The sequence below is a fragment of the Lathamus discolor genome, chromosome 2 (genome assembly GCF_037157495.1).
Source record: "Lathamus discolor isolate bLatDis1 chromosome 2, bLatDis1.hap1, whole genome shotgun sequence".
Taxonomy (NCBI): Eukaryota; Metazoa; Chordata; class Aves; order Psittaciformes; family Psittacidae; genus Lathamus; species Lathamus discolor.
Genome location: NC_088885.1, coordinates 37466222 through 37489169, shown reverse-complemented (window position 1 = coordinate 37489169; position 22948 = coordinate 37466222). Strand labels below are relative to the sequence as shown.

Below are 22948 nucleotides of genomic sequence, written 5' to 3'. Positions count from 1 at the left end.
CTTGACTTTCCTTTATGACTAGGTCACCTATGTAGTTTACCAAGGGAAGCCAGTGTATTTGTGGGGCTTTTCCTTTATATTTAGCAACGCTTCTGACACTGTCTCTTACACTATCCTGGACAAGATTTCCAGCATACAGCTAGGCAAGTCCATAATACGCTGGGTGAACAACTGGCTGATGGGTTGCGCTCAAGAGTTTCAGTAAATTGAAGTTACATCAGGATGGTGGCCAGTCGATAATGGGTTCACCAGGGCTCAATTTTAGGGCCAGTGCTCTTCAATGTTTTTGTAAATTATCTGGATGCAGGAGTAGAATGTATCCTAAGTAAGTCTGGTGATGATACTAAATTAGGAGGAGTTGTGGACTTCCTCAAGGTTTAGAGGGGCCTTACAGGGAAATCTGAATAGACTAAAGAGCTGGGCAGTTACCAACCATATGAAATTTAACAAGAGCCAAGTGCCACATTCTGCACCTGAGACAGGATAATCCTGGTTACACATACAAATTAGGGGAAAGATAGAGCAACCCCACAGAAGGATTTGGAGGTTTGGGTTGATGGCGAATTGAACATGAGTTAACAGTGTGCCCTGGCAGTCAAAAGGGCCAACCGTGTCCTGGGGTGCATCAAGCACAGCACAGCTATCTGGTTGAGGAAGGTGATTGTCCCACTCTACACTGCAATGGTGAGGCCCCATGTTGAGTACTGTGTGCAGTTTTGGACATCTAAATACGAGAAGGTCATGAAGCTATTAAGAGTGTGCCCAGAGGACAGTGACCAAGGTGGTGAAAGGTCTTGAGGGCGGGACTTAGGAGGAGCAGCTGAGATGTCACTTGTTTTGTTTAGCTTGGAGAAAAGAAGGCTAAGGGGTGACCTCATCACAGTACACAACTTCCTTAGGGGGGGCAGCGGAGGGGGAGGTCTTCCAGAGAGCTCCAGAGAGGATCTCCCCTCTCTGGTAACCAACAATAGGACATGAGGAAATGGAATGAAGCTGTGTCAGGGGAAGTTCATATTGGACATTAGGAAAATGTTCTTCACAGAGAGGGTGGTTGGCTGCTGGAACAGGCTCCCCAGGGAAGTGGTCATGATGCCAAGCCTGTCAGAGTTCAACAAGCGTCTCGATGACACTCTTAGTCATATGGTTTAGCTTTAGGTAGTCCTGTGAGAAGCAAGGAGTTGGACCTTCCAACGTGAGATATTCTATGATTCTGATTCTATGAACAGAACGAAATTCTGTTCTGAATATTGACCCTCTAAATTCACTTACAGGACATCAAAGTTATGGCAATTCACCATACAGTTCAAATCTCTACATTTTAAAACAGGGAAAAGAAAAAATATTCTCCACACTACACTACTTAGTTTTCTAAGGTATCTAAACCACAGACCTGAAAGCATTTTTCTTCATGAACTGTCACCAAAGATTTTAAAATTGTGGTACTGTTATCTTCGTTCTAAAATATAGGGATATAATTATTTTATATCCTCAGTAATGCTTGTGCCACTGTTTGAAAATCTGCACATAATTGACTAATTTATTGATTTGAATGTAACAACACAATGTTAATGATTACAAAGAAATTAAACAGATTTTTTTTTTCCTCTAGTTATATTGTCTCACCAATACCCAAAGGAGTAGTCATTTTTTTTTGTTAGTAGCATAGCTATAGCAACCTTTTGCAGAAAGCAAATTTTCCAAATAGAATACCATATTCAATGAAGAAAACTGCCTTTTTAAAAATGGTCATTGAATAAAATGCCTGTAGTCTAGGTAAAATCACACATTTTTGTAACACTTGTATTAATTCTTCACAATCTGTGATATTACAAAAGGCTGTAGTCCCTATTCCAAGAACTTTCAACCCTTTTTCTGTTGTATCAAACAACAAAACAATATGAAATAAATGCTCAGTCATTATAAAGAAGAAGCAGAAGAGACGTCGTCAGCTGAAAGGAAAGGAAATGCATCCTTTGGCTTGTATGAAAAAGCCCACGGAAAGATCATTATGCACAATTCCCTGTAGACTTGGAGGGACAAAGATGTTTTTCAGCATCTTTATCTACAGACATGATAGAAGGAAACAAAACCCATTTAGTAGATAGGAGTTACAGGGCAGGAGGTGGGGGTGGTATCAAATTCAGATTAAGACATATGAATTTAGGTGTCTAAGCTACCAGTGTACTCAATGGACACCCATTCAATGGAAGTAGAAAGCAATTCAGTTGCCTGTGCATTATGTGCCTACTAGTCTGTTTCTGCAGGATTGTTGACTGAAGAGGTAAGGACTCTAATTCAGCTGCCTGCGTATCGGTAGCTTGTGCCACTGGAGATCCTCTAGGATACTCAAGACGTTTGGGTAAGGCACGGCAGATATGACATAAAACATAGAGTAAACCCATATCCTTTTGAAATGGCAGCTAGAGACCACCCAGAGACTACTGCATCTCCAATAACTATAAGGGGACACTAGACTGCTAGCAAATACGCAGACACAAACATTTAAACACGAAATCTGAAGGTTAATACAGTTCCTTATGGGCATGGCTTTAGATAAACTACTTTCTTCTCAGCAACTTCAAAAAAACAGGATGACATATGAGGGGATTTTAGAAAAATTTTACCTTGAAGAGAGCAGTATCTGGGAAGTGATGAAATAGTTTTTCTGTCCCAGAAGGGGTTTTGGAATGAATTGACATTAAATGCCTTTATCTAATTTCTTAAACAAGAGTCTAGCCTTCTCGATTTTCAGTTCTTCCACTCAGGAAATAAAGGAATGGAAAACAAACCAAGAAACCAGTAGATATGTATGTATTATCCCTGCAAACACTAATAAAATGAAAGTGAAGGAAAAAAAAAGAGCAGTATAATATATGTAAGACAGATGACATGCCAAAAAGGGATGACAGAAAAGAAATAAGAGAATGTCAAAATGAAGAGGGTTGTAAAATTAGCAAAACAGAGATGATCAGAACAGGAAGGAGAAAATAATGTGCCAGAGGAGCGCTCAGCACATTCTGGGGTTTACCCAGAATAAATAACGTTCAATTATTATTGAAGAAGTGTTATGCTCTGTAGGTCTACAAGTGTAACTACAGTTTAGCTGTCCCTAGAAGTTATATATTATATGTTCTTGTATTTCAAAGTAATACATCCATCAACAATGCTTTGGTAAATATGACTGTAGACATTACAGAAACAAACTTCTCTAGACCCACCTTTCCTGCAGCTTCCAGCTCTTCTTTATCTTTTTTAGTATGGCCAGCCAACATCTTTATTTCAATCATTCCTGCCAATGCAATGATTGGCACAACAGCTAGAAGTAGTAGGGTCAGCTGCCAGCCATAAACTAGTGATATAATAATTCCAGTCCCCAGGTTAGCTACATTTTGCGTAATTAATGCCAATCTGGCACCAGTTGCCTGGAGGAAGAAAAAAGACATTTCCTGCTAAAGTAACTGCATCTTAAATAAGGAAAGCATTCTTACCTATAATATTCCTGATTCTCAAGACATAATTTAGAAAGCCTTAGCTCAGTTTTGCTATTTTTCAAAATGGGAGTTTCTTAAATGATTGTGTAAAAAATCATCTAGATCATATTTAATTCTGCTCTCTCTATATTCTGATTACTTAAATTTGCACTGTAATTTCTATATTCTGCTCCTGAAGCTGAACCGGCTTTACCCACATCACATGTTTACATTTACAGCTAAATATTAAGATCTGTCACATCTTGTAGATCATGCAGCTGGCTTTAGAAGTCATCACCCAATGAATAATAAACTTAATTATTTAACTTCTACTATGGAAATAAGGCCAAAGATATTACAGAACTCCTCAGTTCAGCGAAAAAGCAAGTAATTTCATCTAGCAGTAAAAATTTACTTGTGCATACACAAATAATTCCATTAAGTACTCTTTAGATTAATACTAGAGACCCCTGAAGGTCCACAAATTACTTCTAAAGAATCTCCAAAAAGTAACAAGAGGAAGTCTATTGCTACTATGTCTGTTTTTCTTTTTCATATAAGGAATCTGTACAATAAAAAAAAACAGTAGGAGGTTATAAACTGAACAAATTTAGATGTGTAACTTCAGGTAAATAAGATCTCTCTAAAAAGACTTTTATCTAAAGAGATTCCCAGTAAAACTGTTTAATAATGAAGATCAAAATACAACACAATAGTAAATGTAAACAAAGGTTTACTTGGAAAATATTTTGTCAAACTCAAGACTGTCATCCAACCTTGGAACAATCTTGGAGCACATTCTCCTGGAAGGCATGCTAAGGCACATGAAAAACAACAAGGTGCTTGGTGACAGCCAGCATGGCTTCACTAAGGGGAAATCCTGCCTGACCAATCTGGTGGCCTTCTATGATGGGGCTACAGAACTGATGGACAGGGGTAGAGCAGCTGATGTCATCTACCGGGACTTGTGCAAAGCGTTCGACACTGTCCCACGTGACATCCTTGTCTCTAAATTGGAGAGACATCAATTTGATAGGTGGACCACTCAGTGGATAAAGAACTGGCTGGATGGCTGCACGCAAAGAGTTGTGGTCAATGGCTCAATGTCCGGCTGGAGACCAGTAACGAGTGGTGTCCCTCAGGGATCGGTGTTGGGACCGGTCTTGTTTGACATCTTCGTCGCTGACATGGACAGTGGGATTGAGTGCGCCCTCAGCAAGTTTGCCAATGACACCAAGCTGTGTGGTCCAGTTGATATGCTGGAGGGAACGAACGCCATCCAGAGGGACCCTACATGCTTGTGAGGTGGGATGATGCCAGCCTTATGAAGTTCAACCATTCCAAGTGCAAGGTCCTACACCTGGGTCGGAGCAATCACAGGCACAGCTACAGGTTGGGCAAAGAAGAGATTCAGAGCAGCCCTAAGGAGAAGGACTTGGGGGTGTTGATCGATGAGAAAATGAACATGAGCTGGCTTCAGTGTGCGCTCGCAGCCCAGAAAGCCAACCGTATCCTGGGCTGCATCAAAAGAAGCGTGACCAGCAGGTCAAAGGAGGTGATCCTGCCCCTCTACTCTGCTCTCGTGAGACCTCACCTGGAGTATTGTGTGCAGTTCTGGTGTCCTCAACATAAAAAGGACATGGAACTGTTGGAACAAGTCCAGAGGAGGGCCACGAGGATGATCAGGGGACTGGAGCACCTCCCGTATGAAGACAGGCTGAGAAAGTTGGGGCTGTTCAGCCTGGAGAAGAGAAGGCTGCGTGGAGACCTCATAGCAGCCTTCCAGTATCTGAAGGGGGCCTATAGGGGTGCTGGGGAGGGACTCTTCATTAGGAACTGTAGTGACAGAACAAGGGGTAACGGGTTAAAACTTAAATAGGGGAAGTTTAGATTGGATATAAGGAGGAAATTCTTTCCTGTGAGGGTGGTGAGGCACTGGAATGGGTTGCCCAAAGAAGTGGTTTATGTTCCATCCCTGACGGTGTTCAAGGTCAGGTTGAACAGAGCCCTGGGTGATATGGTTTAGTGTGAAGTGCCCCTGCCCATGGCAGGGGGCTTGGAACTAGATGATCTTAAGGACCTTTACAACCCTAACTATTCTGTGACTCTAACCAGTCAAACCCAAGCTGCAACTTTACTGCATATTAGTCCAAATATGAAAATTCAGAACAAAACTGTACTTACTCCTTTCACTTGTGAGGCATCATTAGCAAGTCTTGTAGTTAATGCTCCAGTGCTATTTTTAGTATTATCAAACCAGCTCATGTCCTATAATCAGAAACATTTTTCTTAGGACTAGTTTTTGGACATTTCACATAAACCACAAAGTAAAACTGAGGTCTAGCTAATATAACAGAGCTTATTGGCAGAAGAATATGTATCTGGCAGTGCACCTGTTCTTCATATTTAATTAGTCTAATCCCTTCATTGCACAGTGAATGTTTCTAGAGAAAAGGGTACGCTTGTGGATGGTCTGATGTGTACACTGTCACTGCTGAGAAGGAAGGAGTGTAGCCTGGGAGATTCCCAGATCCAAAATTTACCCTCCCCCACTACTGTGGAAACTGCATCTGCTTGAAGAAGATGACTCTTCAGTCATACTCCTTCACAACTGCAAAGCTGTTTGAGGGTAAATTAAGTGTATGGCATTCTCAGGGCAAAAACTCCCAGTTTATTGCTTGCTTTGAAGTGGCTTATTTGGAAGCTATGAGACAAGCCAATCCATCAAAATGGTCTATCTGATCATAGTCAACTGTTGGGGTCAGGTACATAGTTTATAATTTATTTACCATGTGATCAAATATCTGATTCAAACTTTCATGTGTAATATGCATTGAATGAAAACCTGCTGATGTAATGCAGGCATTTGTGACCTCAAGCATCAGTTGTAAGATTGCTCTTTCATTAGTTTTTCAGTGAGGCTGGCCTATAAATCACAGTTTTTCATACTATAACAGCTTTTTGTCAGCATTGCAAATGGTCATGTTCAAATGAATCACATTCTGTGTCTACGTGTAGCTTTACGTGCAAGACACAACCCATCAGAAATACTATATTGTACATTTGAAAATCTAAAATACTGATCCTGAAATCATGCAAGATTAAGGCCAATTTAGATAATTAAATTAATTACTTAATACCACTATTAAATATTTCTAATTCTCTGAAAGTGGCTTTAAATTTAAGCATGCAATCTCACTATTGTACTTATACACAACTGTAGATTTAGGAACTCTTTGAAGGAGACCTTCAAGAAAGAAATAAAACCATATCTGTACATATTACAATTTAAATCAGACATTTGAACTAAGAGTTACAATGTAAGCTGCACTTCCATTTCATTTCCTTAGGGAAGAAAGGGCACCAAGAAAGCAGGCAAATGAACAACACATAATGGGATACTGCTGGTGCACAATAACCTATCAGGCCATAGTAACTTGGCTGTAAATCTAGGTCCTTGCAAAGAGTACATAAAATGCTCTTGTACTTGCATTGATTTAAGACTCTCCTTCTAAGGGTACTCTGCTTAACCACATGTAACAAACCAAATTGGTTTCTAGACTGATTTAAAGAATATTCTCTGTAGGAAAGTAATAGCATGATACAATTAAGTAGAATACAGTTATTTTATCTATACAATTAATTAGTTTCAAAACCCTAGGAATAAAAATATTTATTTTCTTTACCTGCCTAAGCATTGCTTTAAATGCCATGAATCGAAGCCTCATTGTAAGAATTTCTCCAGCTTTGCCAAATGTGAAACCCTATTTGAGAAAAGACAGAATGCTTAGCATACTATTACATTGTGCTTATTCAATAAATATTTTAGATACATTGTCTCTACATCATCAAAGTACAAAATATTGCAGTCCTGACTGCACTAAGCAAATATAAAACCAGGCTTAGTATTCAGCAATTCTAATAGGTTCACAGCACAACATTCAAATACTATTTATATATAAAAAAAAAGTAGAATATAGTGTTATTTCCCAGCACTGCTTCACCACCATACTTCAAGGAAAAGATCAGTAACCACCCATTTGACTTCGTATTTGTAAGAGTTTATCAAAGTCAGATTTGAACAAGTCGCTTTTAGGCTGTTCATTTTAGGTTAAAGACACCGTAAGGCAATCTGGGTTCAAGGAAGTCAAATGCAAATTTCCCATTGACTCCAACAGTAAGATTTCTTCTTTGTGATTCTAACACAACCTGACATAGCAATCAGCAGTGATACATCAGTGATGTTTTACAACGACTTGTAGCCACATATATGAATCAATTAAAAAGATCAAAAAGGAAACATGCAGGTTAAAATTTTGGGAAGATACACTCATCCTATATTTTACTATGACATCAGGGTTTATAATTAGCTTTGTTTAGCTCACTATCACCTTTATGCGATTACAAATACTAATTGTTTGGAATCTACTTTTGCGAAATTGAATACTGTTAAAATACAAACCACAGATAGAACCGTACTATGTTATACAAAGAAAAATTATCATGGCATATTCCAATTAGCAAATACTTCTCAGTTAACTTTGATCATCATCTTTTCTGTGTCAGTAAATTTGCACAGGTATGTGACTTCGAAAAAATCACAAAAGAACATCAGAGAATGGGCACTATACAAAGAAATTATAAGAATGTTTCAACTTTTTTTCCATTCTCACTAAATGAGAAGGACCAACGAGGGACCATGACACGCTTGTGAGGTGGGATGATGCCAGCCTTATGAAGTTCAACCATTCCAAGTGCAAGGTCCTACACCTGGGTCGGAGCAATCACAGGCACAGCTACAGGTTGGGCAAAGAAGAGATTCAGAGCAGCCCTAAGGAGAAGGACTTGGGGATGTTGATCGATGAGAAAATGAACATGAGCTGGCTTCAGTGTGCGCTCGCAGCCCAGAAAGCCAACCGTATCCTGGGCTGCATCAAAAGAAGCGTGACCAGCAGGTCAAAGGAGGTGATCCTGCCCCTCTACTCTGCTCTCGTGAGACCTCACCTGGAGTATTGTGTGCAGTTCTGGTGTCCTCAACATAAAAAGGACATGGAACTGTTGGAACAAGTCCAGAGGAGGGCCACGAGGATGATCAGGGGACTGGAGCACCTCCCGTATGAAGACAGGCTGAGAAAGTTGGGGCTGTTCAGCCTGGAGAAGAGAAGGCTGCGTGGAGACCTCATAGCAGCCTTCCAGTATCTGAAGGGGGCCTATAGGGGTGCTGGGGAGGGACTCTTCATTAGGAACTCTAGTGACAGGACAAGGGGTAAGGGGTTCAAACTTAAGCAGAAGAAGTCTAGATTGGATATGAGGAAGAAATTCTTTCCTGTGAGGGTGGTGAGGCACTGGAATGGGCTGCCCAGGGAAGTTGTGAATGCTCCATCCCTGGCGGTTCAGGTTGGATGAAGCCTTGGGTGAGATAGTTTAGTGTGAGGTGTCCCTGCCCATGGCAGGGGGGTTGGAAGTAGATGATCGTAAGGTCCTTTCCAACCCTAACTATTCTATGATTCTATGATTCTATAATTTGGGATGCTTCATCTCAATAAACTCTTCCCACTCAAATTTAAAATATTATATAACATTTATAAATTAAGCAAACCTATCATAGCCATCTAAAAATCAGTCTTCTGTACTCAAGACCTTCTTGAATGCATGTCCAAAGAGACAATTCCATAAATAAGCATGGAGCTTTTTGCAAGGGATTGTTTATGCTGCTGTCCCAAGTGTGCCTCATTATTTCGCTGTGTATGCTCATTCAATGGATAAAACTATACAAAATTTCAGAAATTATAAACCGGACTATAGATGAAAATAATACAATGCCAAAGTCTGCACTTGTATGATTACTACTTTACCATGGCACTCTTGGAACAGTTAGATATATATAAGAATTAGGGAATTTTACATAAGAAATTGAGATGGCTGTAGAAATCAGTGAGCGCATGGTATAAGGTATTACTGTTCAACCGTTAATATTTAAGCAGGAAGAGCGGAATATCAGCATGATGGGGTTTACTTGATGAACTGGGCCAGGGAATCTTGGGGTGCACTCCTGTAAGATAAGTCTTGAATGGAGAAGGGGTGAGCAGAGTAAAAAATTTGAGAGCTTAATGCAGGAGACCGGAACATTTGAAATTATAACAGATTCAAATAGGCCTGAGAGTGAGAAAGGAGTGGTATGGTGTAAAGGCTTGAGAGGTTGGTGGTTAGGTGGCAATGTAAGAAGAGTGAGAGAATCCAAAGTTTCATGCCAAGATGTGTTTGACTTGTGAAGAAGAGGGAAAGTTCTGAAGTTAAGAGGTCAGAATAGGTTGGAAGGTCTCTAACACATGAAAAGCTCCAGGTCAAAAAAGACATAGTTCAGCACAAGGCACGTCTAGAACCATAAATGTGGGTTCTGTTTTGAATTGGAGAAATTGTCTTAAGAAGTTACAAATTTGTGTATATTTTAGATTTGGTTTCTAAAACATGACAAACAATCATAGTAAAGCTAAAATAATACAACATACCTGAAAAAAGAAAGTAAAAAAGGAAACGATCCCAAGTACTAAAAACAGCACTGAATATAAGTTGCTCTTTTCTCTTAAAACGTTCTTGTCACTTTCTGAAAAGACCTATAAAATAATAGTTAAAACAACTTTTTTTTAATCAACTAATAATCTAAAATACTTCTATCTTTCTCAGTAACTATGGTAGTCATTTGCATTAATATACAATTTGAGCATGTGTTACATATGATTATAGGTATAACAAGTGAATTTCAGACTGTAGCAAGATTTTTACGATTTTGTAAATGTCATATAATTCTTCAGATTTTTGTAAGATTGCTTCATCCATTCCTTAGCTTCATTATGCAGTGATTGTTGAAGACCTGCTTTTATTTGAAATAAGAGTTGTGGGCTTTATAGATTTTGCATATTTTATTCAAACTTACCCCTATAATTTCTGAAAATATGATTGCAAATGCAGGTTGCAAAACTCCATTGATAATTGCACAGAAAGTCCCAGCTACAAAGTATGGCCATTCAGTTTTGTTCAACTTCATAATTTTCAGAAATGGAGCTGGAACTAATTCTTCATCCTAAAAAATGGGAATTCTGTTAGGACAAACATGTATCTATTTGGAAAAATACAGAGAAAAAAGAAGACTAGTATAAATTTCCTATTCCCAGAATCTACTCAGAGGAAGTTAAAATGTATTTTTAATAACAAGAATAATTAACTTATTGTATATTTATTATTTTAATACAAGGAAGGAAGAGGTGTTAGAATATAACTCTTGCCATCACGTTTTAGTTTATCTATATAATTTTCATTGATTGATATTACTGGTATTGGTCAGTGGTGACTAACTATTCATTCTGGGGACATTGCTCTGTGTAATCCATAACCAGAGTACTTCAAGTAATTGTTCATTAAGCAATTTATAGCAGCAAAGTATTTGTTGCAAACATGAATGTATTCCTATTTGTTCTATGTTTTTTTTTTTTTGTAAGGTTTGTTTTAAGAGTTGTATGTCCACCAAATGTCCTGTCTCTGATCCAAAAATTAATGTTTAGACTATGTTAGTATGGTATGCAAATACCTAGTATAGTGAAAGGTTTCCCTGCCCATGGCAGAGGGATTGGAACTAGATGATCTTAAGGTCCTTTCTAACCCTAACCATTCTATTATTCTACAGTGCTATGATTCTAGGTAAATATATTTCTTTTAGAGCAAATTGATTTTCAAGAATAAGCTCATCCTTCTTACATATTTTTAAGGTCCCATTTTATTTTTATAATCATTCATGGTGATAATAACAAAACAAGATATGAACAGTATCAGTCAAAGGCTGTTTGAATTAGAAAATTCTCATTATTTTTTACCCCTATCAAACGTGTCTTTCATCTTGTACCTTTCTAAAGCAGAAGACTGAATTTAATTTTAATATACTTTGTTGAAAGGAATCAAAGTTCATTAATAGCTCTGCAAAGATACTTACAGGTGAACCCTTTTTCTCATCAGTATCCTCATTTTCTGCTCCGGGATTTTTTGTATTTCTCCGAGTCGAACGTCTTCTCAATCCTCTTGTTAAGGAGTCTTCAAATTCTGGTTCAGATTCACTTTTTTTGACACTAAGTGCATTCTCATATTTTTCTGATGATGGAACTTCAGCTTCTATTGACTAAAAGAGGGAAGAGCATGATGCTAAGATTAATTATGCATATATTACTTTGAACTTTCAAAATTATGAGGTAATCAAGGTAAAAATAACTGTCATTATTTCAGTGGAAAGATAAATGGGGAAAACTGTATCTAATGCTATAAAACAGATATGAAAATCTGTATCATATTTGAGTAGATCTCTATCTTCAGAGCTTGATTAATATATAAGAATATCCCATCTCTCAAGAAAATTCTTGTAGCATGTGTGGGGCAGAGGAGTGGAAGTAGCCGCTCTTTCTTTATGAATTAACTCCTAACAGAGTTTTAAATTGAGTGTAATTGAGTGTTGGATCTTTTTGAATTATTTCTCAGTAGGTACACTGTTTATTCATGAAGTGATAAAAAATGATTCCTTTTACTACAGAACACAATTCTTGACTTTGAATGTAATAAGGAAGTTCAGGGTGGAACAAGTCAAAAAGAGGTTTTGTCTGAAAAATCAGAGCAGTCTGGTAAAGAGCCCTATTTTTGGTCATAGTTTGCCAATCTCTTTGGCAGAATAAATCAATATTTACCCAGCATAGAGGTATTTAATAGTAACTGGATTTAAAGTTGCCTTCAACTTGCATTTCTTTTTTTCCAGAAAACTTTTATTTCTTACTGCTTTTTGTGCTACTAATAAAAATAACTTATTTTTCTTTCTCTCTTGTTTTTGTTATTTTCTCTTTTATTGAGCTCAGTTAAGCTCAGTTATAATCTAACTATACCAAAGGACATTGGAAAGTATCAAAATATTTTATTATTCACTTAATAACTAATACATTTCTGTTATTTATATTCATTACCAACCTGGCTACATAACTTTTAAAACATACATATTTCTGCATTCAGCATAGTTGGAATCTTTTTCTCCTATTCCTCCGTTATTTTTTTTTTCCAGAAAGAAATTCAGTATGAAGCATTATAACCAAACATCTTAAAATGCATGCTCTATTCCTCCAGTATCAGCTACTGTATTTTACCTTTTATTGTAGGCTAACAAAAAGCAATGGAATAGCAAACTACTGAGTCAGCTGCTCTACATTAACTGCATAAAAGGAAAATACAAAATAATCTCATAAGCTTAAATCCCTAGACGATTAAAAATTTACTGTGCTGGGTTTAAATAGGTCTGGTATCAAAACTAGTGTCTTCTCTTTCAAGTTACTGCTCTCCTTTCAAAGCACAGAATTTTTGCTGTTAACACAATATGCTGCAGAATTCCTCATACTTCTTATAGCATACAGTAACCATGGGCATGGAATACAAAAAAGAAAATGAGGCAACAGCTAGAAAGAAAAGTACCTGCATGTTAACGAGTTTGTAGTAGATTCCTTTTCTCTCAAGCAATTTAAAATGATTCCCTTGTTCTGTGATGACTCCACCTTCAAAGACAGCTATAAGATCTGCATTTCGGACTGTTGACAGTCGATGAGCTACTACAACCGTGGTGCGTCCTTCCCTTGCCTAGAAAGAACAATATTTAATATAAGTATTTCTAAATATATTAAAAATTGCTCATTTTCATATTAGAGTTGAATAAGACCCAAGGGAAACAATAAACAGGTTCACATAGAAATTCAGTAAGTATCCTAAAACAGAAATGTAATCTTTAGCTTGGAGATTAATATTAAAGACAGTCTTTCACTGTGGCACATAATACTACCAATTTTCAATCACAAATATCTAAACAAAATTCTGAATATTTCAATAGAATGTTACAATGTTACAAACCTTAAAAATTTTAAAATGCTAAATGTTCTTCTATTTAAGCCCATAGCTGTTCAATTAAACCTTAAAATTTGTGGAGTTCATACTTGGAAGCATTAGAAAATATTTCAGACTGACATTTAAAAAATGTCAGTGTTTAAAGCTCTAAGTCACTGACAACTCAAGTAGCTTTATTGAAAATAAAATTCTCTACAATTCCATGTGAAATTTCAGTTACCTATCTTTGGATATTTATAAGCCTATCACACACAACGTATCAAATGTCACAGCTTGCCATTTTAATTACTTGGCTGTATTAAAATGATCAAGCAACTTTTAGTTTAAATAATCAAAGTAATGACCCCAAATAGTGGAATTTTGTTGGCACCTGGATGGAGTTCAACCTCAGTGACATCCCTCAAGCAGCCATACCAGGACCAATGCTGTTTAATATCTTCTTATTGACATAGATAAATGGGATTGAGTGCACACTGAGCAAGTTTGTGGATGACACTAAGATGAGTGGTGCAGCTGATTTGCTTGAGGGAAGGGATGTCGCCCAGAGAGACCTTGACAAACTTGAGGAGTGGGTCCATGTGAACCTCACAAAGTTTAAGAAGGCCAAGTGCAAGGCCCTGCACCTGGATCAGGGCAATCCTCAATATCAGTACAGACTGGGGGATGAATGGATTGAGAGCAGCCCTGCAGAGAAGAGTTTGGGAATACTGGTGGATGAAAAACTGGGCATGAACTGACAATGTGTGCTAGCAGCCCAGAAGGCCAGCTCCATTCTGGGCTGCATTGAAAGAAGTGTGGCAAGCAGGTTGAGGGAGGTGATTTTTCCACTCTACTCTGCTCTTATGAGACCCAACCTGTACTGTCTGCAGCTCCAGAGTCACCTGTACAAGAAAGATAGGGACCTCTTAGAGCAGGTCCAGAGGAGGGCCACAAAAAAGATCAGAGGGCTGAAATACCTCTTACATGAAGATAGGCTGAGAGAATTGTGGTTGTGCAGCATGGAGAAGAGAAGGCTCCAGGGAGACTTTACTGTGGCATTTCACTATATAAAGGGGACTTATAGCATATGTGGAGAAAGACTATTTACCAGGTAGTAAGAGAACAAGGTGCAATGGTTTTGAACTGAAAGAAGGTAGACTTAGATTGGATATAAGGAAGAAATTTTTTACAGTGAGGGTGGTAAGACACTGGAACAGGTTGCCCAGAGAGGTTGTGTATTCTGCATCATTGGAATTCTTCAAAGTCAGGCTGAATGGGGCTTTGAGCAACCTGGTCTAGTGAAAGATGTCCCTGCCCATGGCAGTAGGGTTCAATTAGATGATCTTTTAAGGTCCCTTCCAACACAAACAATTCTATGATTGTAGGAGTCCCCAGGTCTCCTGCAAAGGTTTGTGAGGAACCAAATTTATAAGATAATGTGACAAAGAAAAATAACTTCTCTACTAAGTGTACTTCTAGTAATAATTCTCCTCAAACTGTCTTTATCCAACATCAGTGGGAAGCAGAATATGATTGAGCAATTTCAGAATGCCATTTGGTTGTATAACCCCAGTATGAATATAGAGACTCCTGAGTTGTATCAGGGATCATAGAGTCATAGAATAGTTAGGGTTGGAAAGGACCTTAAGATCATCTACTTCCAACCCCCCTGCCATGGGCAGGGACACCTCACACTAAACCATCCCACCCAAGGCTTCATCCAACCTGGCCTTGAACACTGCCAGGGATGGAGCATTCACAACTTACCTGGGCAACCCATTCCAGTGCCTCACCACCCTAACAGGAAAGAATTTCCTCCTTATATCCAATCTAAACTTCCCCTGTTTAAGTTTTAACCCGTTGCCCCTTGTCCTGTCACTACAGTCCCTGACGAAGAATCCCTCCCCAGCATCCCTATAGGCCCCTTCAGATACTGGAAGGCTGCTATGAGGTCTCCACGCAGCCTTCTCTTCTCCAGGCTGAACAGCCCCAACTTTCTCAGCCTGCCTTCATACGGGAGGTACTCCAGTCCCCTGATCATCCTCGTGGCCCTCCTCTGGACTTGTTCCAGCAGTTCCATGTCCTTTTTATGTTGAGGACACCAGAATACTCCAGGTGAGGTCTCACAAGAGCAGAGTAGAGGGGCAGGATCACCTCTTTCGACCTGCTGGTCACGCTCCTCTTGATGCAGCCCAGGATACGGTTGGCTTTCCGGGCTGCGAGCGCACACTGCTGGCTCGTGTTCATTTCCTCATCGACCAGCACCCCCAAGTCCTTCTCCTTAGGGCTGCTCTGAATCTCTTCTTTGCCCAATCTGTAGCTGTGCCTGGGATTGCTCTGACCCAGGTGTAGGACCTTGCACTTGTGCCTGAACTTCATAAGGTTAGCATCAGCCCACCTTACAAGCGTGACAAGGTCCCTCTGGGTGGCATCCCTTCCCTCCAGCATATCAACTGGACCACACAGCTTGGTGTCATCGGCAAACTTGCTGAGGGCGCACTCAATCCCACTGTCCATGTCAGCAATGAAGATGTTAAACAACACCGATCCCTGAGGGACACCACTCGTTACCAGTCTCCAGCCGGACATTGAGCCATTGACCACAACTCTTTGCGTGCGGCCATCCAGCCAGTTCTTTATCCACTGAGTGGTCCATCCATCAAATTGATGTCTCTCCAATTTAGAGACAAGGATGTCATGTGGGACAGTGTCAAACGCTTTGCACAAGTCCAGGTAGATGACATCAACTGCTTTACCCTTGTCCATCAATTCTGTAGCCCCATCATAGAAGGCCACCAGATTGGTCAGGCAGGATTTCCCCTTAGTGAAGCCATGCTGGCTGTCACCAAGCACCTTGCTGTTTTTCATGTGCCTTAGCATGCCTTCCAGGAGAATGTGCTCCAAGATTTTACCAGGCACAGAGGTGAGACTGACTGGTCTGTAGTTCCCCGGGTCTTCCATTTTCCCCTTCTTGAAAATGGGGGTTATATTTCCCTTTTTCCAGTCATTGGGAACTTCACCTGACTGCCATGATTTTTCAAATATGATGGCCCGTGGCTTAGCAACTTGATCAGCTGTGCCTTAGTGAGACAGCTCTACATGAGCAACAAAACAAGAACCTAGAAGTATTTAAGTGAAGCAAATGTTCCCCTGGAGCATGTCCTGCCAAGTCACTGTTACAATCACTTATGACATGATGGTAGCACTTTCCTTGTCTGTTAGTCTTCAAGGGAAGTTAATTGAGTAGGTGATTAACAACAACATGCATGTGACTAAGGTAAGTGCAGGGGACAGTATTTACACCAAGAAAATGTTGAATTAAGGTTAAAAATGTAGAAAATTTAATTCCATCTTCTTACTTGAAAAAAGATTCCTGTCTTGTAATACCTGCAGGATCTCAAAAATTCTCTGTATAATGAATATTTGCCAAATCCAAGTTTACCTTTTGTGTTTTAAGAGTCTGTTTCTTGCAGCTCTTTCAACAAATGTTTTGGAGAAAAAAAGGTAAATATCAGGCTTCTCCTTATCTGCTTCATTTTAGAAGCCTACTGACCTTGTCCAGTGCTGCCTGCACAACTGCTTCACTCTCAGTATCCAAAGCTGATGTTGCCTCATCAAGCAGAAGAATTTTAGGATTGCGAACCAGAGCTCGGGCAATTGCTATTCTTTGCTTCTGGCCTCCGCTCAGCTGTGCCCCTCTTTCTCCAACCAGGGTTTCAAACTTCTACAAGACAATCACACACATTTCCAAAACACTCAGTGGCACAGTCCTTTCAACAGAGAAAGACAGTGTAAGGAAAAGGGATGTCAGTGTCAGGAGCCCCAGCAGCTTCTTCTCCTGCCACTGAAACACTACAGGATACACAACTACTTGGATATACCTGCCTAATCATTTGTGTCCCTGGAACTCTAATGCTTCTTCAAATGCTCACCAAGTCATGACCTAAAGATATAAAATTAACATTATTCTCAAAAGTTATGAGGAAGCTCTGGATAGCTCTGCATATTCAGAGCTCCATGGATAGTTTCTGCTGTTTATGAGAATCCCTTCTAAGGAACTGTTTGGCACCAGAACACTTAGGAGAAATTATTTCAGCAGGACAGCTGCTTTGCTTACATTGGGTAGCTTCATGATGAAGTCATAAGCATTTGCTTCCTTGGTAGCTTTTTCAATCTCTTCCATGGTGACATCCTCACGGCCATAACGAATATTTTCTGCAATAGTAGTAGCAAATAGCACGGGTTCTTGATTCACCACACCGATAATCTCCCGCAGGTATCTCACATTTAAGCACCTAATATCCTGCCCATCAATGGTAACCTAAACAAAAGGAAGCAGACAAAAATCCTTTACTGAGTGTTTTGGTCAAGGAACCTCTCTCCCTAGGCTGGCACACGCCTTTTAGGAGAGACTTCACTGTGTCACTGGAACAAAGGCAGTGAGGCGTAGTGAAAGCCAGACTTCCAACAGCTGTGACAGACAGTGTCATCTCCCTGGAGGTATCTTACCCTGCCTTCCTTGGGATCGTAAAATCTCTGGATGAGCTGAACAGTTGTACTTTTCCCACAGCCGCTGCCACCAACCAGGGCCACTGTCTGACCAGAACTAATCTTGAGATTCAAGCCCTTCAGTATCTGCATATGTAAGAAAGGTGACCAAAAACATAACAGTATGTAAAAATGTCAGTGTAAATTTAAAGAAACTTTAAAGACTACAGTGAAATAGCCTTTATAGCAGAATCTGATAAAAAAAAAAATCATAAATATGAACATTTAAAGTTTCAATAACTAATGACTTCAGCTTAATTTTCTTCATATTTACCTCACAATTGATCTGATATCAATGTACTATACAACACATTTTGTCATTATCCTTATCATAGACCAGTTCATATGACAAAATAATAATAATATGATTACTAGCCATAACTAAAATATAATATAGAAACAATGTGATGCAATATTTCTGTCTTACGTTGCCTCACGTTCTCCTTTAATGCACCATGCAAACTGCAGGAACCGTTGTATAGTAGAAGTCATGGTTAAAAGTCACAGAATATACTCTGCATTGTTTTGGAGGGAAAGTCATCGATTGGAATTGCTGGTTGTTCTTTACAACAGTGACATTTCATTGCACAACATACACTATTTTTGTACTAGTCAGCATAAAACGTAGCATTTCAGAACCACGGAATATGCGAAATTTTGCCTTGCTTGGGACTCTCACAAAGGTAAATGTAGCTCTTTGGTGCTCTTTCATTTTCAGGAATATAACCTGTATTGACCTGAGTAGTGGGCCTGGAGAAGAGGCCTGTTAGAGAGTTACCATGTCCATGCCATGTATACTAAATTTTATCTATCTTTCTACTTATCCTGCTCACATGAGTAGTAAGAAGATACAGTAATAGGAAAAAAGGAATAAAGCGGTTTTGTTTCTACTTTACACTACAAAAGGTGCATGAGAGTTTGTACAGCTGTCACTACTTAGTACTACTTCTGTGGCTGTAGATACATACTGAAATGGATAAAATGGAGAAAACCAGGGGTTTTTTTGCTAATTAGCCTTCTAGAAGGACTAAGCTACAATGAACTATTCATACCTGAATGTCAGCAATATGCATCATGGCTAAGTGCAGTTTTCCATACAAAATGTACAGCCATGCATCGATACATTCCAATACTCTCCCCATGTACTTCCCAATACCTTGCAGCCCTGTGTCCTTGTCATCATCTCCTTCTTCCTAAATTTCTACCCTTTGAACTATGCTGCCTCTCTACCTTTAGTACACCACTGTCTGTGTGCTTTACAAGTGAAATGTATCTCACTGTTTAGGAACAACAGGCACAGATAAATACTAACATTGAGTATGTCTTATTTTGCTATAAGTTTTCTCTTTACTATAATTTATGAAATTGTTATTACTATAAGTTATGCAATTATTACTAAATGTTTGGTGTACCCTTAACTTCCTATAATTATTATCTTTGAATCCATGGGGGAGAAATCTCTTTTCATATCATACCTGAATAAACTTATAAAATAATCCACTGAGATCAATAGTTATCATTTCATTTATATTTCTATATGAAGAAAAATAAGCACATTTGACTTAATCACTTTCTCGATAGAAGGAAACCCCAAAATATGTAACATATTTATGAGTAAGAATGGCTTAAAAAGAAAGCTCTATGTCTTTCTGCCTATCAAAAGTAAGCAAGATACCTTTATCCAGGGAAGTGATTTTCCTTCAATGTAGGGAAGAAAATAGTTGCATAGTACAAAGACACTCTTCATGAAAATATTTTCATGAATCATTCAAATGTCTGCTACCTCCACTGCATTAAGACTCTAGATTTATGATGGTGCTTTAAAAAGCAAATTTTGTCTAGAAAAACAAATACAGATTCTGATCTCTATTCTATATTTAACAAGTCCTTGCTGGATCTGCTTTCGTTAGTTGAGGTATAGTCTTAACAGAGCTGCACTGCAGATACCTTTGAAAACCACTATTACTATTATTACAGTACACACCCACTTGGTTTAGATGCATAAATTTTTATTCTGATAGCAATAAATTTTTAAGTTTTATTGCACAGCCACACAGACTACACCTTTAGGCAGAAAATTATTCAGAAAACTTGACATGTTTAGGTAAGGTTTAAACTCTAGCTAAAATCCCTCTGATGGCAAAGTTGTTTTATATAAGCTAGTGAATCAAATTGGAATAGCTGTATTTCTAACAAAATTTTACTTATATGGGGGTTTTTTTCCTAATACATGATCCACATGTTTAACTGTAATATGTATAAAGTTTCATTTACAGTACCTCAACATCTGGCCTGGATGGATAATTGAAGTAAACATTTTGGAATTCCAAGTTCCCTTGAATGTGGTCTGGTTTGTAACCTGCTTCTGAATAGCTGTCGATTTGAGGTTCCTGTGCAAAATAAAATCGAAGTTAAAATAAAACCGAACAAACAAAAATTCCAACCAAACTTATTTCCTGAGGATTCCTTTCATAAAGGAGTCCTAGAGTGCACTGTTATTCTGCAGAGATATGTAAAATGTAATTTTACAGCAATTAAGATGAGAGTTCTGAAACAGGTAAATTGCATGATGTTTTGCTGCTTTGTTACTACATTGATGAACTTATGCAAGAATACTTTCATAACTTCTCCATTTAAGCTTTTGTGTGATTTAGTACTTATTGTCTTTAAGACTGTGCCACAGCTTGCCATAATTTCAGATTTATTTCGCTGCCTGACGGTTAACCTGAACAGGCCATTCTAATGAGCATTCATACACTGCTCATTTATACCTTTGCCCTTTTTGCTGAAACAATATGTGTAAGAAAGAACCAATCCACTGACCATTAAGCAGAAAGAGAGTTCTTAATTATGACTGCTTTTGTTTGCATCCAGGGTGGGTTTACAAGTTGAAGCATGTCTTAACAGTAACCCAAAATATGCAATTGCATTTCATAGAGCTCCATTAGTTAGTAAAATCACAGTTTCCCTGACTTCAGACTCTCTTGGCAATTGAAGTACATATCCAGGTTACCAGGTTGTGTTTTACTGATTTGCCAGTGCTCACACTACTGGTGGTGGCAATGATACTTTGAAACCTATGCTCACATACCTGCACCATTTGTAATCACATCTCTATATTGCATCATAGATGTGCCTTTCATGATAAAACATTAGAGGATACCTCCAACATGAAATGATTCAGAGATCTACTTTTACCTTTGTCTTCCAGAGTTATTAGTCCTTACTTCAAAGAGGAACTGACTAATAATTATATAGTCTATCTGCTTATATGTTTATAAGTCTGTTTATTTTACACACTGTTATTTTCCTAATTTCATATCCATGAATAGCGTCTGTACTTTAAAAAGAATGGTATCTCAGTTTTGAAATGAGAGTAAGGGCAAAGATAGATACTCACATTGTCTATGATATTAAAGATTGCATAAGCAGCTCCTCTTGCACTAGCAAATGCCTCTATGCTTGGAGCAGTCTGTCCAATGCTGAAAGCTCCGATCAATACGGAGAAAAAGACCTGAAAGAAATGTTTATGGTGACATATTTAAATACTTATTTAAGCACAGAATTACATTTATTTATTTACATTAGATATCTTTGGGTCAGGAGGCTCCATGCATGTTAAGGAAGTTTAAGGAATCAAGAATCAAAGAAAAAAAATGAAAGGGTCTCTCTTAAACTAGGAATAACTCTAAGAAAAAGACTTTTTAAGATTTAGCTGAGAACTGAGTTTGTGGACAATGTGAATGTTGTAAACATATTGATAAAAGTGAAAAAGTGTCTGGGATTTGCAAGTTCCGTGCCAAAAAATGCATAATTACACTTGATGTCTCAGGATTTATTGTACTAGTTAATTCTTTGGCAAAAAGATGTTCCAAAACCCAGAAAGTATATTGTGTATCTTCCAATGAAACAAAGACAAGATGCAAAGCACTATCATTCTGCTTTCAAAGTAACAGCGAAATAAAGTATGCAAATCCAATTTCTTAATCACAAAGTAATAAAGGGTCCCTCTGCTGGAATGAAAGAGAATGAGTGCAAACAAACAAGAAAAAAAAATTAAACAAAGCAGAATAAAAAAAAAAAGAAGTTATTTTCAGTGAAATACAGTTTATTACTTTCAGCTAGTATCAAAACAAAAGTAATAAAACCACAGTGCTTGGAGATCATAACAGCCATAGTATGTCAGAGCAAAGGTCTATCACACCTATCGTCTTTTCTCCAAGTGGCCATTCACAGATGTGAACCTTAATAAGGCTACACCCTCCCTTTCCTGTTATAAAAACACCATTCCAATGAACTACAACATAGGCAACAGAAATTGCACACTGAAAAAATTACACGCAAGGGCATGAACCTCACTGAGATGTTCTATGTGCTAGCCCATCTTTAAAAAAAAAAAAAAAAAAAAAAAAGCGGGTTTGAAAGAGCCAATAACGCATACCAGAGCCATTTTTCACATAAATTTAACAAAACAGGTACTTTTAAAAATATTTATAGATACATAAACATATATGAGGTCTACTGGCTGAGTTTCACCATGATTAAGTCATTCTTCTTACCACATTTGTCTGATATCTCATACAAAATTGGAATTATTGCCACATCAAGAGAAGAGTTTTATTTTCTTTAGTATTCCTCACTATTACTGTGAATTTACTCATTAATACTTACCGTAAGAACTTTGCCAATAGTGTAATCATCATTTAAGACCAAGGTAGTTCCATACCAGAAGGCCAGAGCATATGATGCATATATCAGTAAGAAAGCAGCACCCATAGAAATATTAGCTGTAATAGCCTTTTTTATTCCAATCCGTTTAGCATCTTCTAAATTTTTATGGTATCTGGAAGAAAGATAGAAGTTCAAAATAGGCTCAGCCTTGTACCGTGGCACACAGCACCAAAAGCTCTGTGGATTAATTAGAAAAAGAACACTCACAAAGTACACCAAGATGTATAAAATAAGTACAAAGGTAGTCAGCCACAGGGACTTTAAGGTAACTCGCAGAAAGGCCAACATTAGTCAACCTACTATAC

General features: G+C 38.3%; 1 protein-coding gene across 8 annotated transcripts in view; it reads right to left on the bottom strand.

Moving 5' to 3' along the window:
• The window catches only part of ABCB1 (ATP binding cassette subfamily B member 1), a 64723-nt gene that overhangs the window by 12889 nt on the left and 28886 nt on the right, over nt 1-22948 (bottom strand). For 7 of the 8 annotated variants that reach the window (XM_065666461.1, XM_065666454.1, XM_065666459.1 and 4 more), the window contains 13 exons: nt 22584-22755; nt 21313-21426; nt 20192-20302; nt 17874-17999; nt 17482-17685; nt 16918-17088; nt 12963-13124; nt 11455-11637; nt 10405-10551; nt 9980-10084; nt 7157-7234; nt 5655-5738; nt 3219-3422 (listed from right to left, as the gene is read on the bottom strand). In XM_065666461.1, the coding sequence (XP_065522533.1) occupies nt 3219-3422; nt 5655-5738; nt 7157-7234; nt 9980-10084; nt 10405-10551; nt 11455-11637; nt 12963-13124; nt 16918-17088; nt 17482-17685; nt 17874-17999; nt 20192-20302; nt 21313-21426; nt 22584-22755 (1861 nt within the window). The remainder of the gene's footprint in view (nt 1-3218; nt 3423-5654; nt 5739-7156; nt 7235-9979; nt 10085-10404; nt 10552-11454; nt 11638-12962; nt 13125-16917; nt 17089-17481; nt 17686-17873; nt 18000-20191; nt 20303-21312; nt 21427-22583; nt 22756-22948) is intronic. The other variant, XM_065666460.1, reaches the window with a different exon arrangement.